Raw genomic sequence first — 20582 nt, forward strand, 5'->3', positions numbered from 1 at the left:
TTCAGATAATAATATTCTTGTATTTCTAGATGTGAACAACGAAATATACGAGTTTAATACAAATCCTACAGATTGGCTTCTATGAAGCAGCCTCATCATACATTCCCATATAGTACAGCAATGTCTGTCGCTTACAGCCACAACGAAAGAATGCAATTCTTCACTACTTGCAAAGTTGGTCAAGTATACCATTTATATGGTACAATCCTTGGAAGATTAACATGAAAGTAAATATATGTTTGGCAGCACCAACCAAACCAGTACGCACAGGATACCTCAAGGCAACTGCACCCACAGAACTAGTAGCTTGTATGGTTGGTTTCGGTGCTGAAATAGTTGACACCGCCTCAGTTTCATCATGTGAGACACTGGAATTTGAATTTTCTAAACCTGAATTCTCCAATGGGGGAGGCAAGCAGTTGGATAAGTCCAAAGCATACTGTTGAATGGCCTTGTGTTTGGACACAATAAATTTGTTCACCATTAGGTGATATACTTGTCCCAGTGAAGCTCCAAAATAGGCATTGCAACAGTAAATTCTGCTATATAATCCATGCGTGTAGATGCTGGCTCACCACCAAAGTCTAAGTGCACGGCATAGATAGCATTATTCTTAGCATTTGCACATAAAAGAAGGCCAGCTTGTGACAATGCTATGACTTGATTAAAATCCTCAACTCGAGGTTGAGCAGAGCTCTTTAACTCTTAAGGTCTGAGTACATTTCCACGACTCAGCATCACTGGGAAGCAGCCAGCCTTCTTCACTCTCTGAGGACCAGATCTTCACTTCCCGATTAGGTGGGCCCTGTAGAATGGATTCATGCAATTACAATTCATTACACTAGGACGTGTAGCCATCATCATCTAGGCAACAGAATCACAAACCTTATGATACAATGAGAACAAATCAATGATCACTTACCACTTCTATATGTGTGATGTGATCAGGCCTCTTTGGAGCTGTCACAAATGTAGGCGAATGAACAGGAGGGCCATCATAGGGTCTCAATACTAAACGTGGTTGTGACTTGCGATCTTCCCAGATCTTTTTCTGTATCAGGACAGGATCAAATGTATGAGTCACAAAACTTATATCAATCAAGAATATTGGGAAAAATGTTTATGCAAATGTGTCTCTGTATAAATAAAATATATGTGCCATAACATGCTCATGTATTAGAACCCATGGCCAACTCTAAAAAAATTAAAATTAAATAAAACAGGCACCCTATAGTTGTCCCATAAATGATGTATTACCTTCGATGAAGTTAAAATGCAGTATGTGCAGGAAATGATTTTACAAACCCAAATTTTGTAAAAACACAACATGTTTACCCAAAAGGTGTCAACTGGCAGAACTTGGCCACAAGAAATTAGGAAGAAAAGTTTCACATGTACAGAAAAATCTTACTCAAACCTATATTGAATCCATACAACTCACAAACCGAACAGTCAATTAGGAATCATAAACTAGTTGATTACCTACTTAATCTTGTTCAGAAACAATCTGTATTGTTCATAAAAAAAGGTGGCCTCTTGAATGAATATGAAATTGTTTGAACCACTATTCCATTCCTAGTAGTATCATACTATGTACTAAGTTTAGAAAAATTGCCAATCTCCTTACTATGGGGTACAGCTTACACTCTCTCTCTTTCAGCACTATTTCTTCGCTTTTCCCTTATACTTTAGCAAAATAAAGTTCATCTGCCATATCCAGTTCTTGTTCTGTACCATATAAAAGGGCTTTGAAGGACAAGATCAATAATTTATCCTAATTCATACAAAATTTCCTAAAGCATAGAGTTGAAGCAGGAATAGCCAACAGATTTTCTTTTGTAACCAAAACATTATTTTAATTCACCAAAAGAAAAGGGAAAAAAATCTATAAAGATGTAGAAGGACAGGCTGGAGCCAAAATGTTCCCACTAACCCTGACGAAAATGCACTTTAAGTTTCACTACTTATTCCACTAAAAGTAAATATGTAACAAAGTCAGCAAAATGGTGAAGATACTTAACAGTTCCATCCATAGAAGCAGAAACCAGCCAGGTGGTCATCCATTGGCACATTGATAAATCTGTCACCTCTCCATCATGTTTACCAACAAATTGGACCCCATCACTAAGCTTTTCAACAGGACACTTAATAGGATCCTCAGCAGAAGGGACTTCACCCTTTGCAACTTTAGTAGTATCAATTTGTAGAACACGCTTCCCAACCCGAACAACCAAAACATCCTGCGAGTATTCAAGCAAAAGATAGATCAATCAAGCACTTCAAGATCAACAGACAATGATCATGGACATCAAAAGCATTAAGCTAGAATTCTTTGATTGAAAATAGAATTAACAGAATCATTTACTTGTTTATGACAATGCCAACAAACTCGTTGATGAACAGCTTCCCCCTCACCAACTATTTGAATGGCCATAACAATCCTTCCTGTGATTAGTGGCGTACCATCTTCATCTGGACCTTCAGAAATTTTCCACACAAAAAGTCATCCTTCTATAGTCACACTGCAGAAAATGATGTCAGATAATGCGAAAACAAACCAGGGGAAGAAAAGTATTGAGCAGGGAAAAAAGAGCTACCTAGCCAAAAGGTGAACATCCTCGGCAAAGAAAGCCATGTCTGTGACCCTCTGACAGAACAAGACATCGCTTAGGCCAACAAGATATAATAATCATTGGCAAGTAATCCAACTTGAAAATTAAAAGCCACTCTAGTAGGAGTATATACGAGATAAAGCAAAAGTCCTACTAAGTTTTGCAGCCTTGAGTAAAGCGCATTATAACTTTTTATTAAGAAACTAATCAAAGCATCAGCACCTACATAGCTATGATTGAGTCAAATTACATTAGTGATCATCACACTGCATCCTGCTAATCCAAATAGAGTGCATACATATAGAATATTGCATTTACCTATGTATGAGCTCGAAACAACAATCTCAATGCAGCGTGTATATTCAAAACCTGAATATTCCCCTGCTTCAAATATCCATAGCATATATAAGAGTTATTCACCGCAATTTGGCGGCCCAATTCCAGCTGAGGATCCGAATCATACTTAGTTATGGGGGTAACTTCTAGCTGCGGCTGAAACTCCTCGGGCAACCAAACACCCACATCGTAAACCACACTATCCCCAATCAAATGCCTGTCTTTCGGCAACTTATTGCTCGGCATTCGAATCGGCATACCACTCTCACAATATCAATTCCATCCTTAAAAACAATGAAAACCAATTCTAGGCCATTTTAATCAAGAAGGTCAGCACACACCTGCCGCATCACCTTGAAGCAAGATTCTTAGCCAAAGCCAGGCTAGAACTTCTGATATCAAAAAAAATTTGTATATGAGTTTGGCAAATTATTGGCAATACTTGTTTATGAAATTTCAAGTTGTAATCTATAGAGGAAAATTTAATGTGCTTGTGGCATGCACATATACAGGGAAGATTTTTCTTAAAGTGATGCATTTCATATTCCATGTGCGTAATCCATGGACCATGTGGACAATGCAACATCATGCCTTTTTAACATGAGATGTTTCGATAAAATTGTAAACAATAACATATGGGCGCTTGAGCCCAGAATTACTAGGAAAGGAGCATAGGCAAGAGTACACGTGTACAACTACAGGAGAATAGCATATACCTTTGCTTTTAGATCATCTGCGGTCATCTCACTCAGCTGAAATCACCATGTAGCCAACTTGGCCAGAGTTTGTAACCTTTCCAAGTGCAAAATCTATAGTCCCCACTGCAAATGGAAAAAAAAAAAAAAAAAAACAAACAAACAAATTGCATGATATCAATCACCTAGCAACATATATAGAAACAAAATGAAAGTAAAGAAAATGAACCAGAATACAAATGTTACTAATGGATCATATCAACCAAGGTCTATGAACTACCATAATTTGCATGTCCTAGCTAACTGATTACGACCAATATTCTCCTACAACAATGTAATCAACTGAGGACGACAATAAACAATTTTGATACCATCATTTCACATAGCCAATCTCAGGTTCCGACCAGATCCAAAGCATCATGCTACTACTAGCCATTATGTTATGCTAACTATTATATTATGGAAAATTGGAGGAGTTTGTAGACAGTACACAGGTAAGTTTTAGTCATCGATAGCATTAGTTGGCTTGAAAGAATCTCCATGATCATATGCTTCTGCATTTTCTCATATCATGTGCTAGCATCACTGCATTCTTAAAGATTCACAAAGTCTGATACAGGGAGTAATTCATATCAGGGGTTTGAAGCATGCATATTCCAAAAAGAAAGAAAAAAAGATAGAGCAATTTTGTTCCCTTCTGAATCATCTAATCACATAGTTTAAGGATGAATTTAATTTTCTTCTCTTTTTCCTTGTATTAGCATTTTCAGAATATTAAAATCAATGTCAATGCTTTGCTGTAACCACTAGTTACTGCCTAAAAAGAGTGCATGGACTATACATATTTCTGACTGCCAATGCATACATCACTTTGAATGTACTATGTAGTGTTTATAGTGAGTGACTTGACTGGGCCATTTGTTCAGTTCTGGAATAATAGTTGGTAGGCTGAAAATGTGAAACTTGCCCTTAATGAACCTAAAAAAAAAGGCAGAGTTCAATTGTACATGATGTACATGGTTACAAAGTATCAAATTCTAATGCAATAACAAACAGCATAGATCTTCCCATGTGCGCTAAAAGAAAAAGATGAATATATGAACTTACAGATTGATAAGTAAATAGCAGATGAAGACAGCCCCAAAATAGGGTCATACCCAAACCTGAAAAATGTTGAAATGTTATTAGTTGTGGCACACTATGAAGCTTCAAGTATAATAAATAGGAGGTGGAATATCAAACCTCTCTGTCTCAACTAAATGATGTTATTGTCTAAACTCTAAAGTGGATGGTTCAGAGAATCAGAGTTCAGAGACAGCCACTGGTCTTGATCACCTTTAACTGCTCCACCAGGTTTTGTTGGTTCTGAAGACAGAGAAAGCCATGACAACTCAGTTGGTTCCTCTTGGTTTTGAAGCTATGGGGTAGTAGTTGAGTGATGGGCGCTGTGCAGGTCCGGGAACATTGGGATTGGGGAGGTAGTCAATTCATATGCAAAGTGGACCATTGATGCCCCAGTGCGTTGTCGTTTCGGAGGATTCACTGGTGTTGGTTCTCTGTCGGTTTCATAGAGAGAGGGAGATAGCAATGACAACGCAGCCAGTGATGCCATTGATGGGTCTAAAGACAAAGAAAGCCTTGATGACGGAGATGCCTCCTGTATCAAGGATGAGTAGACTTTAACTTTTGGCGGAAGCTCTGGAATTTCTTGGAGTCTCTTGCAACCCTCCAAGAAAAGCCATCGCAACTTGACAAATTTGGTGATGCAAGCAGGAAGACTAACAAAATTGTTTCTTGACAGACTAAGGTACTCTAATGTTTCCCAGCAATCAAGAGTCATGAGGAAATCACAATCTGATAAACTGCATCCTCCGATATCCAACGCCTGTAGCTTGGGAAATGATTGAGAGCAACCATCGACATTCAAAATGTTGATTTTTCTTGGAAATCTGACAAGTTTTGAGCAATCATAAAGAGTAAGCGTCCGTAAATCTTGCAACTCATAAATGCTGCACGGTAGAGTCATAAAATTTCTGCAATTATCAAGATTCAACACTTCAAGCCCAGTGAGATTTCCAATTGACTCATCCAATTCTTTAATGCAAGTGCCTGATAGATCCAATTTTCTCAAGAAACTCATCCCTTCCCCAATTTTCGAAAATTCTTTAAGCTTGCAACAGTAGATAGAAATAGTTTCTAGAGATTTCAAGTTGATTTTTCTTGGAAACATAAGAAGATTAGAGCACCCGCCAACATTCAAGGTAACAAGCTTATAAAGAAATCCAAGGGAATCAGGAACCCCAACTAAACTCTTACAGTAATATAAATCCAACTCTTTCAAGTTAGGGATTCCACTCAAGTCTGGGAGTTCTGTTAAGGATTCACAACCCCTTAAATTCAGAATAACAAGGTTAGGAAGGAATCCAACAGAATCATGCACCTCAACTAGACTCTTACAGTCACATAGATCCAACTCATTTAAGTTGGGGATTCCACTGAAGTCCGGGAGTTCTGTTAGGGATTCACAACCCCTTAAATTCATACATGTTAACCTTGAAAAATTCTGTATGGCAAAAGAAAAAGGAAAAGATCAACCAAGTGGATGCAGTCATTTACAACACAGTTATCTATTACTTATTTTTAAAGAAGTCTTGAAATAAAATGAAATATTAGATTATAGTACCTTACGTCCCTCCCATAGTTGTGTGATTCTGCGGCTGCCAGAAATATCGAGATTTACAAGTTTGTTTGCATGAAAATCGGATGGAAAACATTGCAACGGACATTTTGGCCAATCAAGCCACCTCAACTGGTTGGAGAGATAATCAATATCTCTAGAAAAGGATTCATATTTCATCATCCCCCTCATAGAAATATATCTAAGCTTCGTCATCCCTGAGAAGCTTTTAGCATTCAAAGATGTCGTAGATGATAGCCACGGGACCTGAATGCCTATAACTTTATTTGTTCCCTACAGTAAAAGAAAGCAAGCTTATTAACCTAGCAACTGCAGCTGCAATTTCTTTTCAGACCAAAAAAAAAAAAAATAGCAATTTCTATTGAAAACACAAGCACTTTTTCAATACAGTTTTCTTCAAGGTCTTAGTAAGAAATTATATTCAATATAAAATGCTTTACAAATTGAAAAACACAAATATACTTACTGTATTATTTGTTAGAATGTCGTTGACATCTTCTTCATTCCACACTCTGCTGCGTTCCCCAGGTTCATCAGGTGACTCTTGATACACTATGTCTTTACCCATTTCTTCTATCAAGTCATGCATCCAAATCCTACAACCCTTCCAATCTTTGTCAATTCTTATTAAGGCCTTTTCTTGGAGTTGTGCAATACCATTCACTGATTTGACGTCGTAGCAAGCATCTAGTATTGGTTTCACATGGTCTACTTCCTCATCTTTAAAGAAACAAGCTATATCAAGAAAATATCCTTTTAAATCTTCTCCCAGAGCATCATAACTTATTTTGAGCACGTCTCTTATCTCTCTGTGGGGATCTTCTCCCCTACAACTATCTAAGGTAGCTTCCCACTCCTCTCTGCTTCTACCAAATAGATGTGAGCCTAAAACTATCAAAGCTAATGGAAGGCCCTGGGCATAGCATACTGCACATTGTGCAAGTTTCAAATAATCGCCTGGAGGTCTATTTCTTTTGAATGCATTCAAACTAAATAAGTTCATAGCTTGACGATCATTTAACATCTTGACCTCATATACATCATCAACTTGATGAGCAATTAGCCAACGTTTATCTCTTGTTGTTATGAGAATTCTACTACCAGGCCCAAAACAATCAGGGGATGGAATTAAGTTTTGTAATTGGCTAAAATGACTCACGTCATCAAGGATTAAGAAAACTTTTTTATTTCGCATCCTTGTCTTTATCAAACTTACTCCTACATCAACATTGCACACCTTCAATTCTCTGTCCCTTAAAAGATCAAACAAAAGTGTCTCTTGCAGTTGGGCTAGGTCACTTGACTTAGATCTAACATCTGCCAAGAAACAGCTACCTTCAAACTTATGGCGAATTGAATTAAACACATCTTTCACAATTGTGGTCTTTCCTATTCCACCTGGCCCCCATATGCCTACCATGCGAACAATATCTTCCTCGACATGTAGAAGTCTATTGACATCTTGTCTACAAGACTCTAATCCAATTGGATGTTCTGTAACGTGCAACTCACATGAAGGGTTAACTACTCGGGCTGACAACTCATCAATAATCTTCTTGATAAATTTAGCCTCAGACCTATGATTTTAAAAGCATATATATGAAATCAAATAAAGTAGAAGATAAATGGTGTCTTAAAAAATATAAAAAATAGGCTAATTAACTAGCTAGTGGGGGCCGGGTTAGTGACATACTCGCCGTCCTTGAAAGGCCATCCAGACAAATCTGCTGCTTCGTTGAGAGCTGCCTTCCATTTGCCCATGCTATCCTCGTATTTGCATTGATCAAGTGTAGCAAATGCGTCACCGAAAGCACCACTTTGGTGTCGAACATCTGAGGGATCCACCTTGTAGAAAAGCACTCTAACCTCCTGTCCTTTGGATTTTCTGCATTCAAGTATCTTGACCAGTTCATCTAAGCACCACCTTGACGAAGCATAATTTTGAGAGAAGACAATGATTGAAACTCTCGACTCCTCAATTGCTTTGACAAGAGCTGCTGATATTTCTTCTCCTCTTCTGAGCTCATCATCTATGAAGGTCTCAATTCCCCTCTCACACAAACGGCTATGCAGATGATCTGTGAAATTAAAGCGCGTATCCTCGCCTCGAAAACTCAGGAACACCTCGTATGTGTAATGATTTTGGTGATTAGGAGAAGAACATGGGAGAGACGAAGATGAAGAACTGGCTGCTGCTGTGGTCAGAGAAGCCATATTCTGCTTGCTTTACTTTGCTCGATCTGAGATCTTTTGTACAGTAGATCTGCCTTCCTAGAGTTCTTTTGTATTATATGATTTATATCTGAGATCTCAACTCTCGGTAGGTAGTTTCTTCGTGCCTGCTGCAATGTGAATGTGAGATTGAAAATGATAAATGAGAACCTCTTATGATTTTTTAAATGTTTTCCTTTCTTTGCAAGTTGCAACTTCGCACGAGTCGCACTTGCCAAGCAGCAGATTCTTTTTGACTTGGACTTCTTCTTGCGATGCCTTCGGAGACTTGAAATATCATTACTTTGATGCTTAATGGAACAAGGAAATTATCAATGTTGATTAAAAAAAAAAAAGAATGTACGTAGTTACAGAACTGACACGAGCAATATTATATGCAGCAACCACTCCTGTTAACCACTTCAATGGAAAAGAAATGCAATTAGACTTTTTAAAGAACCCTCTAGATCTGAGATACTTGAGACCTCTGTTTATGCTTTATATGTCTTCAAATTGAGGGTACTCCGATCCCCTTCCAACTACTATATAAATTTACAAAGGAAGAATCAGTTTGCTAAAGAATGAGCTAGTTTTCAATGTTTTCTAACATGTAGAATTATGAATGAATAAAAAAATAATACTTACTGTTATTCTGCCACATAATCACACAAAACCAGCACGAAAGAGACAGTTTTGCTACATCCTCCTAAGTTAAAAATAAACCATAAAAAATTAAAACCTTGGAAAAGGAAAAGATTCAGAAATTTATTAGAAGATGATTACATGTAGATACATACATAAAGTGTTGATGAAGAGGGTGTATTTGCCTATGATTGTGCAGACAATCAGTCTCAACAACCACCCGACTTGATCACTGCAATGGAATAAATGCAATCAGACTTTTCAAGAACTCATATACAAATTGTAAGGAAAGTAATCTGCCATAATATTGCAGATCTGTCATAATCTGTCCTATTATTGCAGATTGCTCTATCATACGATTTGTACAATAGCTGTAACCTAGCTATAACCTTCCTTGTATGTATTTTAGGTAGTTAATAGATTCCAGACTTGTAGGGATATTTTGTAATCACACTTGTATAAGGGACACGATTCTGAGTTAATGAGATTATCTCTTCAGCCAATTGTTTTCTCCTTCTTTCATGGTATCAGAGCAGGACTAGATCCTGACTCTTCTTCTTCCCTGCTGCATTCTATCTTCTCGTGCAGCTTGCTCTCTAGCCTCTCATCAACCCAACCAACATGGTTAAAGATGATCCTCCACCTTCAAAAGACCACGGCAAGTCACATGCCGATTCCTCTAATCCTCCTATATCCGAAATGTCAAAATCAGAACTTTCTAATCCTTATTACACCCATCATTCAGATCATCCAGGGCTAGTCCTAGTCTCTAAACCTCTGAATGGAGACAATTATGCAGGATGGAAGAGGGCTATGACTTTAGCTCTGAATTCCAAGAACAAGCTGGGTTTTGTGAATGGTACAATAACGGCCCCTTCAGAAGAAACCGATCCAGAAGGCTATGCTGCTTGGTCACGCTGCAATGATATGGTCCACTCATGGATCATTAACACAGTAGATCCAGAAATCAGTGACAGTGTCATCTACTATCCTACCGCACACGAAGTATGGGAAGACCTTCGTGAACGATTCTCTCAAGGTAACGCCCCACGAATCTTTGAAATTCAGCGAGAGATCGCCTGTCTCCGACAAGAACAGCTGTCAGTCTCAGCCTATTATACAAAATTGAAAAGCCTATGGGATGAACTAGCTACCTATTCTGAAATATCTCGTGGACCACAGGCAGAACAACAAAGACTCATGCAATTTCTGATGGGGCTGAATGATACTTACAGTTCAGTACGCGGACAAATCCTTTTGATGGTTCCTTTGCCAACAGTCCGTAAAGCATATGTAGCGGTCGCTCAAGATGAGAAGCAACGTTCTCTTTGTGCTTCTCATCCCACTGCAGAATCCTCTAGCGCCGCTATGGCTGTGCGCAACCCAGGAAGATCCAATTACAATTCAGGAAGAGGGGGACGTTTTGAGAGGAGTGATCGCCAAAACCAACGTCCAGATCGTAGTTTTGGGTCCCAGGAAGGACGCCGTGTTGACACAGAACGGCGTCAAGGATCCGGCAGGGGGAGACCGCATTGTACCTACTGTGGAGATCAGGGTCATTGGGTACAGACTTGTTATCAAGTAATTGGGTATCCCCCAGGTCATCCTAAAGCAAAGCAGGGCACCGGTTTTTCAAAGCAATCAAGAGCGACAATGCCTTCAGCAAATCAGGTTAGTGAAGGAGGTGAAGATGGTAATGGGCCGACGGTGACTCTCACTGAAGCTCAGTTTAAACAGTTTATGGCTGCCCTTAGTAATCCGACTTTGAAGCCCGATTCAAATGCCAGCTCAGGTTCCAAAGCTAATGTTGTGACAAAACCAGGTTTGTCTAAAGTTGTTTCCCGCAGTTGGATTATTGACAGTGGTGCAACTGATCATATTACCTCTTCTACGCAATTATTGCATAAAAATAATAAATGCCCATTACCACCAGTTTTATTGCCTAGTGGAGATAAAGTTGACATTGTTGCAAAAGGATCAATACCACTGAGTACTATGTTTTATCTGCATGATGTGCTTTCTGTGCCTAAATTTAAAGTCGATTTATTATCAGTTAGTCGATTGACGAGGGGATTGAATTGTTCAGTGACTTTCTACCCATACTGGTGTGTTTTGCAGGATCTGGCTACGAGGAGGACTATTGGTTTGGGTGAACAACGCAACGGATTATATTATTTGATGGCATTAGCGACGGAGAATTCCAAAAACAATCCTTCCTTTTCCACCGCACGCCCAGCTTGTCATCTTACCGTCACCTCCACCGATTTATGGCACAACCGCTTAGGGCATGTGTCATCATCTTGTTTAGGCTTCATTGCTAAGAACTTTTTGCATGTTTCCATTCCGTCTAATAATGCTTGCCATATATGTCCTTTGGCCAAGCAGAGTCGCCTACCTTTTAATACTAGTACCATATCTTCAGTCAAACCATTTGAAATTATTCATTGTGATATTTGGGGTCGATATCGATTTCCTTCTATTTCTGGTGCTCATTATTTTCTTACCATTGTTGATGACTATACACGTTTTACTTGGATATTTTTAATGCGCCATAAAGATGAAGTCCAATCACTCATTAAACATTTTTTTAGCTATGCTCTCACTCAATTTGATTCTCACGTTAAAACTTTCCGTAGTGATAATGGTAGTGAATTCTTATCCCTTCACTCATTTTTTAATGATAATGGTGTCGTTTTCCAACATTCTTGCGTTTACACGCCCCAACAAAATGGGGTTGTGGAACGTAAACATCGACACATTCTTCAAGTGGCTCGTGCACTCAAATTTCAAGCACACCTCCCTTCTCAATTTTGGGGGGAGTGTGCCCTTACCGCAGTCCACATCATCAACCGCTTACCTTCTCCCATTCTTTCTTTCAAAAATCCTTTCGAACTTCTTTATTCGAAACCTCCTTCTTTCTCCCACCTCCATGTTTTTGGCTGTTTAGCTTATGCCACTAACGTTCATCCCATTCATAAATTCGATCAACATGCCATTCAGTCCATTTTCATCGGGTATCCCATCGGTCAAAAGGCCTACAAGTTATTTGATTTATCCCGCAAGAAGGTTTTTACTAGTCGCGATGTAAAATTTCATGAGCATATTTTCCCTTATTCCACTCAGCCCAGTTCTATTGTCTCTTCATTGGGCCACCAACCTGGCCCTATTCCCTTGCCCTCTGACGTTGACTTCTCTTTTTCTCTTCCCCGTCCTTCGTCTCCTTCGTCTCCATCTTCTTCCACTTCCGTCTCTCCTTCTGACCCGGTTTCTTCTCCGCTGCCGACACCACCCTCATCACCTCCACCACCGCCATCATCACCCTCTTCGCCATCGCCCCCATCACCTCCACCACCACCTTCTTTCCGTACCTACTCCCGTCGTCGTCCGACCCATCCTCCGGCCGGGGACGCTGTCCTTAATCCTCCGGCCATCCTTCCTGATCCTCCTCTCTCTTCAGCACCGCTTTCTCCTCCTCCTTCCTCCTCTCTTCCCACCGGTCCTATTCCCAATCCGGATCTGCCTATTCCCAATCCGGATCCTGCTCCTCTCCGTCGCTCCAGCCGTCACGCTCGCCCACCGGACCGCCTCACTTACCATGTTTGCTCCGCCCCCTCCGACCAATCGCCCTCCTTGCTGCCCGGTCCGGTCCACGGTACTCACTACCCCTTGGCCCATTATGTTTCCTATCATCGGTATCTGCCACAGCACCTTGCCTACACGGCCAACATCAGCACCGTTTCCGAGCCCTGCTCCTATTCTGAGGCTGTCGTTCATCCTGAGTGGCAGGCTGCCATGCTTTCTGAATTACAGGCTCTTCAAGCTAACAAAACTTGGACCCTGACTCCTCTTCCTGCCGGTAAGGTCCCTATTGGTTGTCGTTGGGTTTATAAGGTGAAACATAAGGCTGATGGTTCTGTGGAGCGGTATAAAGCCCGCTTGGTTGCTAAGGGTTTTACTCAGTTAGAAGGGGTCGATTATCAAGAAACTTTTTCTCCTACTGCCAAAATCATTACTGTTCGCTGTTTGTTGGCTTTGGCTGCAGCTCGTGGTTGGACATTACATCAATTGGATGTGAATAATGCATTCCTCCATGGCGACTTGTCAGAGGAAATTTACATGTCTCCTCCGCCTGGTCTTCGGCGACAGGGGGAGGAGAATCTGGTATGCAGATTACATAAATCCTTATATGGTTTAAAGCAAGCTTCACGGCAGTGGTTTGAGAAGTTTTCTGATGCTGTACGGTCAGCCGGGTACGTCCAATCTAAAGCTGATTATTCATTATTCACTAGAAAGCATGGGAATTCATTTACTGCACTCTTGATCTACGTTGATGATATATTGATTACCGGAAATGATTTGGAGATTATTGCTGCACTTAAAGCTTTCTTACATAGTCAATTTCGTCTCAAAGATCTTGGAGACTTAAAGTACTTTCTTGGTATTGAAGTTTCGACTTCCAAACGGGGAATTTTTATATGTCAACGTAAGTATGCTCTAGAGATTATTGAAGATGCAGGGTTACTTGGAGCTGCACCTGTGGATACTCCCATGGAAAAGGGTTTAAAATTGTCTGATCATAGTGATTTACTCAAAGACCCTGGAAAGTACAGGAGGTTAATTGGCAGGCTTATATATCTCACTGTTTCCCGCCCTGACATCACTTATGTAGTCCATGTCCTTAACAAATTCATGAATCAACCAAGAAAAATGCATTGGGAGGCAGCTTTGAGAGTAGTACGCTATCTAAAAGGCGCTCCTGGACAAGGTCTGTTTTTCTCTTCCACCAATGATCTGAAATTGAGGGCTTATTGTGACTCTGATTGGGCGGGATGCCCTGTCACTAGAAGGTCTACCACCGGATACTTTGTTTTTCTTGGACCTTCCTTAATTTCTTGGAAGTCAAAACGTCAAAAGACAGTATCTTTGTCTTCAGCAGAGGCGGAATATCGTGCTATGACAGGAACGTGTTGTGAGCTTACTTGGTTGCGTTATTTGCTTAGAGATCTAAATCTATCTCTCTCTGAACCGGCTCTGCTGTTTTGTGATAACAAGGCTGCACTGCATATTGCTGCCAACCCTGTATTCCATGAGCGAACTAGGCATATTGAGATGGATTGCCACTACATTAGAGACAAAATTCTAGATGGTACTGTGGCCACGAGGTATGTGAATTCAGCTTATCAACTTGCTGATGTTCTTACTAAACCTTTGGGGAAAGATGTCTTTGTCCCTATGATTCGCAAGTTGGGAGTGCAAGATATCCACTCTCCAACTTGAGGGGGAGTGTAAGGAAAGTAATCTGCCATAATATTGCAGATCTGTCATAATCTGTCCTATTATTACAGATTGCTCTATCATACGATTTGTACAATAGCTGTAACCTAGCTATAACCTTCCTTGTATGTATTTTAGATAGTTAATAGATTCCAGACTTGTAGGGATATTTTGTAATCACACTTGTATAAGGGACACGATTCTGAGTTAATGAGATTATCTCTTCAGCCAATTGTTTTCTCCTTCTTTCACAAATCAAAATTGCCATCAGTTCATGGAGCTGTTTACTAATAAGATCAAACTTCTTTCGTAACATAACTAGAGGTAATTGCTCCTCTTACTTAAGGTGCCAGTATGGTAACCATATATATGCTGATTAGTCAATGCAACTACCATCGTGCTAATTAAAAATGTTACTAAAGCTTAAAGAAACCAAAAAATCTCAACCAGTTCATATACATATCAACAACTGAATTCACTCTTCATTCCAGACTTCCCAATGTAATTATGTAATTACGCACACACCCTCTCACTCAAAGCAACATCCTTCAACTTTGGGCAAGCAGAAATGACACACACCATAGTCACCACATGTTTTTTCAGCCGAGTAGTAAATGAGTTTGGACAATGGCAATGGAAGAGATTGGGATGTGCATATTGCCCCTGAAATATGGCTCAATGATGATGGATGCATTCTTGGACTGTGTAATTAATGCAATATAATAATGGCAGTGGAGATCAAAAGCAATAGATAATGGGATTGCAGATTAAAGAAGAATAATAATTGGGGGAGAGTTCTCTTTCAAATCATAATTCTATTACCAGTAATCACTGCAAGAGCAAAGCCCCTGCTGACAAAAGAAATGGAAGCCATTGTCATCTGGAACAAATATTTCCCTGTCGTATATTCTCGACACTAATTTGGCAAAAGAGTGACAATCAGAACACATTCTGAGATTCTTCACCACAGGAATTAGCACTCCTTGCCCTGTTCCTATAAGTCCAAAATCTATGGCCACTTTCTCACTATGACGACTGAGCAAGTACTATTTCTCCTTCTCATCAACATCAAGCAGGACTTTGTCCAAATCAGGAATGTGACCAGCATCTCTGTGTCTGCTGTTTATTTCTTGCAACATCAACGCAATGTGGCTCTTCTCTGTGTGTGTATCAGTATCACCACCAGAGGAAAACTCCATTAACTTCAATGTATCTGGATCCGGGTACCTTCTGAATCCCATTCTCTTTCAATTGTAGCCTCACCCAATTGGGTTTAATCCCGGTAACCACCATCTCGAAAAACAAAGAAACAGCCTCCTTTGGCATGTTCCTCCAACCATAACCACAAATCAAACTAGTCCACGACACAGTGTTTCTCTCAAGCATTTCATCAAACACCTTGCAGGCATAATCCAATGTTAGTGTGAGTCGTCGTTCCCTATTAGGAATAGACTTCATGGGAATATATTGTTATAATTACTTACCTTGTATATGTTGTGTAGTACGTTGTAGTACGATTGTAATCTGTTTATATACACCGCAGAATGGGTGTAATATTATTATCAGAAAATTCATTCTCTAAATCTTGTATCTCTGACTTGGTATCAGAGCAAAGATCCGAGAGGACTTTGTCTCCTTAGTTGTCCAATTTTTTTTTTTTCCTCAAGTCCGAGGAATTGGTACAAAACCAAACCCCTTTGTTAGGGTTGTTTTTGTCGTTCTCAACCTTTACTTCAAGACTGGTCTTCGTCTCTTTTTAGAGACCGACCTTCAAGTCAAACCAAGGACGGGCCCAGGCCGCGTCGCTCTCCTCCTACCCTGCTGCCCAGATCGACTTCGCGTCCGGAGACGCCGTCGCTGCCCAGATCGACGCCGGCCGTGCCTGCTTCTGTCCGACGCGCGACCGAGTCCGGTTGTTCTTCCAGTCCGACGCCGTCGCTTCCTCCCTTCAGTCCCTTCAGTCCGATCAGAACAACCCAGTCCGGCCTCCCTTCAATCCGATCGATCCTCCAGTCTCCGGCCCCGGTTCTTGTTCCCGGCGTCATTCTCGTCCAGACCCGTATCAGATTCATACCAGACCGGTCTTCCCTTGATCTCATCCCAGACCCGTACCAGACCTCTCATACCAGACTCACGTCAGCTTCCTCTGTTCAAGACTGATTACCAGATCGCCCAAGCAACAAGTCAACCCGTGCAACAGGTCAACCTGCAACAGGTTTCAAAAAAAAAAAAAAAAAAAAAAATCTCTCTTTTTGATAAATCGTACTTCTGTCTCTTTCATTCCGCTGCATATTGTGTGATTTTACTACTGTATTGTTGCAATGGGTGGTGCTGATAGTGAAGGACCGAGCTCTAAGGTCAATGAGGTCCAAAAGATTGAGGTTTCTGTTCGAAGTTCAGATGGTGGTTCTTTTGGTGGTCCGAAACTCAATGGTACCAATTTTCGAACATGGAAGAAAATTATGTCTGTCCATCTTCGTGGCATACACAGGATGGGGCATGTGAATGGAACAACCAAAGCTCCTAGTGAGGCAGATATGGAAGCCTATGCTAAGTGGGAGGATGATGATGGATCTGTGATGGCTCTTCTGTTCAAAGCCATGACTGAAGATGTTTTACAGTTGGTGGAAGAGTGTGAGACTGCTGAAACAATATGGAAGACATTGGGGGATCTGTATACTAATGAGTCTGATTTTATACAGGTTCATGAATTGATGTGTAAAGCTGCTAGTATGCAACAGAATGGGCAACCAGTAGCTGTGTATTTCACCAAGCTGAAGAATGTATGGGCGGAGATAGATCAGAAGCGTCCTTGTAAGATCAAGAATCAGGAAGATCTTGTGTGGTACCAGAAGGAGAAGGAGCTAGAACGGGTTCATGTATTCCTGAGAGGGCTTGATGAGAAGCATAGCAGTGCCAAGGGAGAATTGCTCAGAATGACAGACCCTCCTAGTTTGACCACAGCTTTTACATACATTCGCAAAGATGAGTCTCAGCAGGAAAGTGTCAAGCATGCACAGGTTGAAGTATCTAGCCTAGCCATTCAGGCCCAGTCACCGGCACCTTTCCTTCAGCAGTAGAGTTCAGCCCCACTTCATCAGCAAGGTTTCCCACAAGGCTTCACCAACCGCCCTCGTCCTCAATGTACTTATTGCAACGACCTTGGGCATGTTCGGGAGACTTGTTGGAAGTTGAACCCGCACCTTAAACCTAAGAAGCAAGGTTATCGTCCTAAAGGGAAAGCGGCTGCGGTTCAGTTGGTCCAAGAACAAGATTTCTATGGAGTGACTGGCCAAGATCATCATACAGCAGGTGGAGCTACTCCTACAGCCTCTATAGCTAGTCGAGGTAAAATTGGTATGGCTTTGAAGGTTTCTAACTTTGTTGGTTCTCATACATGGATTATTGATTCTGGTGCCTCCGATCATATGACTTATGACAAATCATACTTTACTGAATTGTCTTCCCCACCAGTGTCCTATGTAACCAATGCCAATGGTGAGGCCTTTCCTGTGTTAGGGTCAGGGTCAGTTCGTATTACTCCCACCTTAGAACTTCATAATGTGTTATATGTGCCTGATTTGTCTCACCATTTGATATCTGTTCCCCAGTTGAATACTGAGTCTAAATGCTCCGTAACCTTTTATCCTATGTATGTGATTTTTCAGGATCTTCTCACCAGGGAGATAATCGGCCGGGGGTATCTGAGGGGCAGGTTGTTTCATCTGGATCAGACATACGCAGGGGAGAAACCAGGAGCCCAGTCCCGGGCCGCTTTGACTTCGAGTTCTGATAAGCTAAGTGAAATTTGGTTGTGGCATCGCCGTTTAGGGCATCCCTCTTTTAGTCTTATGAGAAAAACCATGCCTACTTTGTTTATTGGTGTGGATGAGTCTATTTTACATTGTGAAACATGTGTTTTGGCAAAGAGTCATCGTGCTAGTTATTCTCCTAGTATTTCTAATAAAAGTGTTACTCCTTTTGAGTTGATTCATTCTGATGTTTGGGGCCCTTCTAGAGAATCCACTTTATCGGGTTTGAGATACTTTGTGTTGTTTATTGATGATTGTACGAGATTGTCGTGGGTTGCTCTTCTTAAAACCAAAGATGAAGTATTTCCAGCGTTTCAAACCTTTCGCACTCTTGTTCAAACACAATACCATAGCACCATTAAAGTCCTTCGTTCTGACAATGGGGGAGAATATGTTAATCATGCTTTCCAAGAGTTTTTCAAAACCCATGGGATTGTTCACCAAACTACATGTCCACAAACACCAGAACAAAATGGCGTGTCTGAAAGAAAAAACCGTCATTTACTTGATATGGCTCGCGCCCTCCTCTTTAGTGCTCATATGCCTAAGTATCTTTGGGGCGATGCTGTACATGCTTCCTCCCATCTTATCAATCGTCTCCCATCCAGCGTTCTTCAGGGAAAAATTCCATTTGAGGTTCTTGCATCTCATGTCTCCTTACCTTCCTTTCATAATCTTCCAGCTCGTGTCTTCGGTTGTGTTGCCTTTGTTCATGTTCCTAAAAACCAGAGGTCTAAGTTGGATGCCCGGGCACTTAAGTGTGTCTTTGTTGGATATGGAGGAAATCAGAAGGGATACAAGTGCTATCATCCACCTACCAGGAAGTACTATGTCACTATGGACGTTACCTTCTTTGAGGACATGATTTATTTTTCCTCTTCAGATACTGCTCTTCAGGGGGAGAATTCATATTTTGAAGAGCTGTATCATGGAGAGGGGGAGGAAACAGAAGGAGGAGAGGAAAAAGTCACACAGGCAGGAGGTATTTTGACGGATCCAGTTGAGACCATCAGCTCGCCATCTCTTGACGCAGTAGCTCCAAGCATCCAGGCACCAGATTCTATGGCTGAAAATGAAGTTGAAGACACAGCTGCCCCTCCTGCCATCAATTCTACCCTTGACCCACAGCTTCCTGGTACGAAAGATCACTCATTTGAGGTATGTCCACCCACTAGTACTAGTAGTAGTGAGTCTAGTATTGAGCAATATGTGTTACCAAATAGGACCACTCGGGGTCAGTCAGCCAAAAGATATGAACCTACTCTTACTGCCAAATCAAAATACCCAGTAACTAATTATATGTCCACTAGGAGATTGTCTAAGTCATATGAATCATTTGTGAATCAAATATCTGCTGTATCAGTACCTAACAAAGTGCAGGATGCGTTGGGGGATCCAAAGTGGAGGAAGGCAATGGAGGAAGAGATGGAGGCGTTGCAGAAGAACAATACTTGGCAACTTGTACCTCCACCACAAGGCAAGAAGGCTGTAGGTTGTCGTTGGGTGTTTACTGTGAAGCATAATGCAGATGGATCAGTGAATCGGTACAAAGCACGCCTTGTAGCAAAGGGGTTTACTCAGACATATGGTATAGACTATGATGAAACATTTGCCCCTGTTGCCAAGATGAACACTATTCGGGTTCTGCTCTCATTTGCTGCTAGTTTAGACTGGCCACTCCGACAGTTTGATGTCAAGAATGCATTTCTTCATGGTGAGTTAGCCGAGGAAGTGTACATGAGCCTTCCACCTGGGTATGTAGTTGCTTCTCCTGGTGATTTTGTCTGTAGATTGAGAAAATCTCTGTATGGTCTCAAACAGTCACCACGTGCTTGGTTTGGAAGATTTTCACAGTTTATGAGGAAGGTTGGTTACAGGCAGAGCAACTCAGACCATACCTTGTTTCTTAAGCATCAACAAGGGAAGGTAACAGCTCTAATTATTTATGTGGATGATATGGTAATCACTGGTAATGATACTATTGAGATGGATAGACTGCAGATACAGCTAGCCTCTGAGTTTGAGATGAAGGACTTGGGTGAGCTTAAGTACTTCTTAGGAATTGAGGTAGCCAGGGGGAGAGAAGGAATCTATCTGTGCCAGAGGAAGTATGTTCTTGACTTGCTGACAGAGACAGGTTTGTTGGATTGCAAGCCTATGGACACTCCTATTGAGCAGAACCATTGTTTAGCTGAGTATCCAGATCAGGTACCTACTGATCGAGCTCGCTATCAGAGGTTAGTTGGGCGCTTGATTTATTTGGCTCATACTAGACCAGACGTTGCATATGCAGTGAGTGTGG

At 41.0% G+C, this 20582-nt stretch overlaps 1 protein-coding gene across 5 annotated transcripts; it reads right to left on the reverse strand.

The window, feature by feature from the left end:
• Positions 1 to 8847, reverse strand: LOC112197369 (disease resistance protein RUN1). Of its 5 annotated transcripts, XM_040517991.1 has the most exons (13): positions 8035 to 8840; positions 6808 to 7918; positions 6327 to 6614; positions 4886 to 6206; positions 4751 to 4806; positions 4134 to 4253; positions 3665 to 3769; positions 2931 to 3340; positions 2598 to 2647; positions 2366 to 2478; positions 2022 to 2240; positions 923 to 1051; positions 1 to 805 (listed from the first exon to the last, which is right to left on the reverse strand). In XM_040517991.1, the coding sequence occupies exons 1-4, from the start codon at positions 8553 to 8555 to the stop codon at positions 5061 to 5063; spliced, it is 3066 nt and encodes a 1021-aa protein (XP_040373925.1). In that variant the 5' UTR covers positions 8556 to 8840; the 3' UTR covers positions 1 to 805; positions 923 to 1051; positions 2022 to 2240; positions 2366 to 2478; positions 2598 to 2647; positions 2931 to 3340; positions 3665 to 3769; positions 4134 to 4253; positions 4751 to 4806; positions 4886 to 5060. The 5 variants fall into 5 exon arrangements, with proteins under 5 accessions (XP_040373925.1, XP_024193770.1, XP_040373924.1 ...); XM_024338002.2 differs by lacking the exon at positions 4134 to 4253; XM_040517990.1 differs by lacking the exon at positions 4134 to 4253 and having other exon boundaries at positions 2366 to 2522.
• Between the last annotated feature and the right edge of the window lie 11735 nt (positions 8848 to 20582).

This window comes from Rosa chinensis, chromosome 4, assembly GCF_002994745.2.
Source record: "Rosa chinensis cultivar Old Blush chromosome 4, RchiOBHm-V2, whole genome shotgun sequence".
NCBI classification, from domain to species: Eukaryota; Viridiplantae; Streptophyta; class Magnoliopsida; order Rosales; family Rosaceae; genus Rosa; species Rosa chinensis.

Bases quoted from the DNA above. Each gene is read 5' to 3' on its own strand.
- LOC112197369 (XM_024338002.2), bottom strand. From the start codon at position 8,555: ATGGCTTCTCTGACCACAGCAGCAGCCAGTTCTTCATCTTCGTCTCTC. The intron at 7,919-8,034 runs GTATGTCACTAA...TTAAAATCATAG, and splicing joins TGGCCTTTCAAGGACGGCGA to GTCTGAGGCTAAATTTATCA. The intron at 6,207-6,326 runs GTACTATAATCT...TTTGCCATACAG, and splicing joins AACTATGGGAGGGACGTAAG to AATTTTTCAAGGTTAACATG.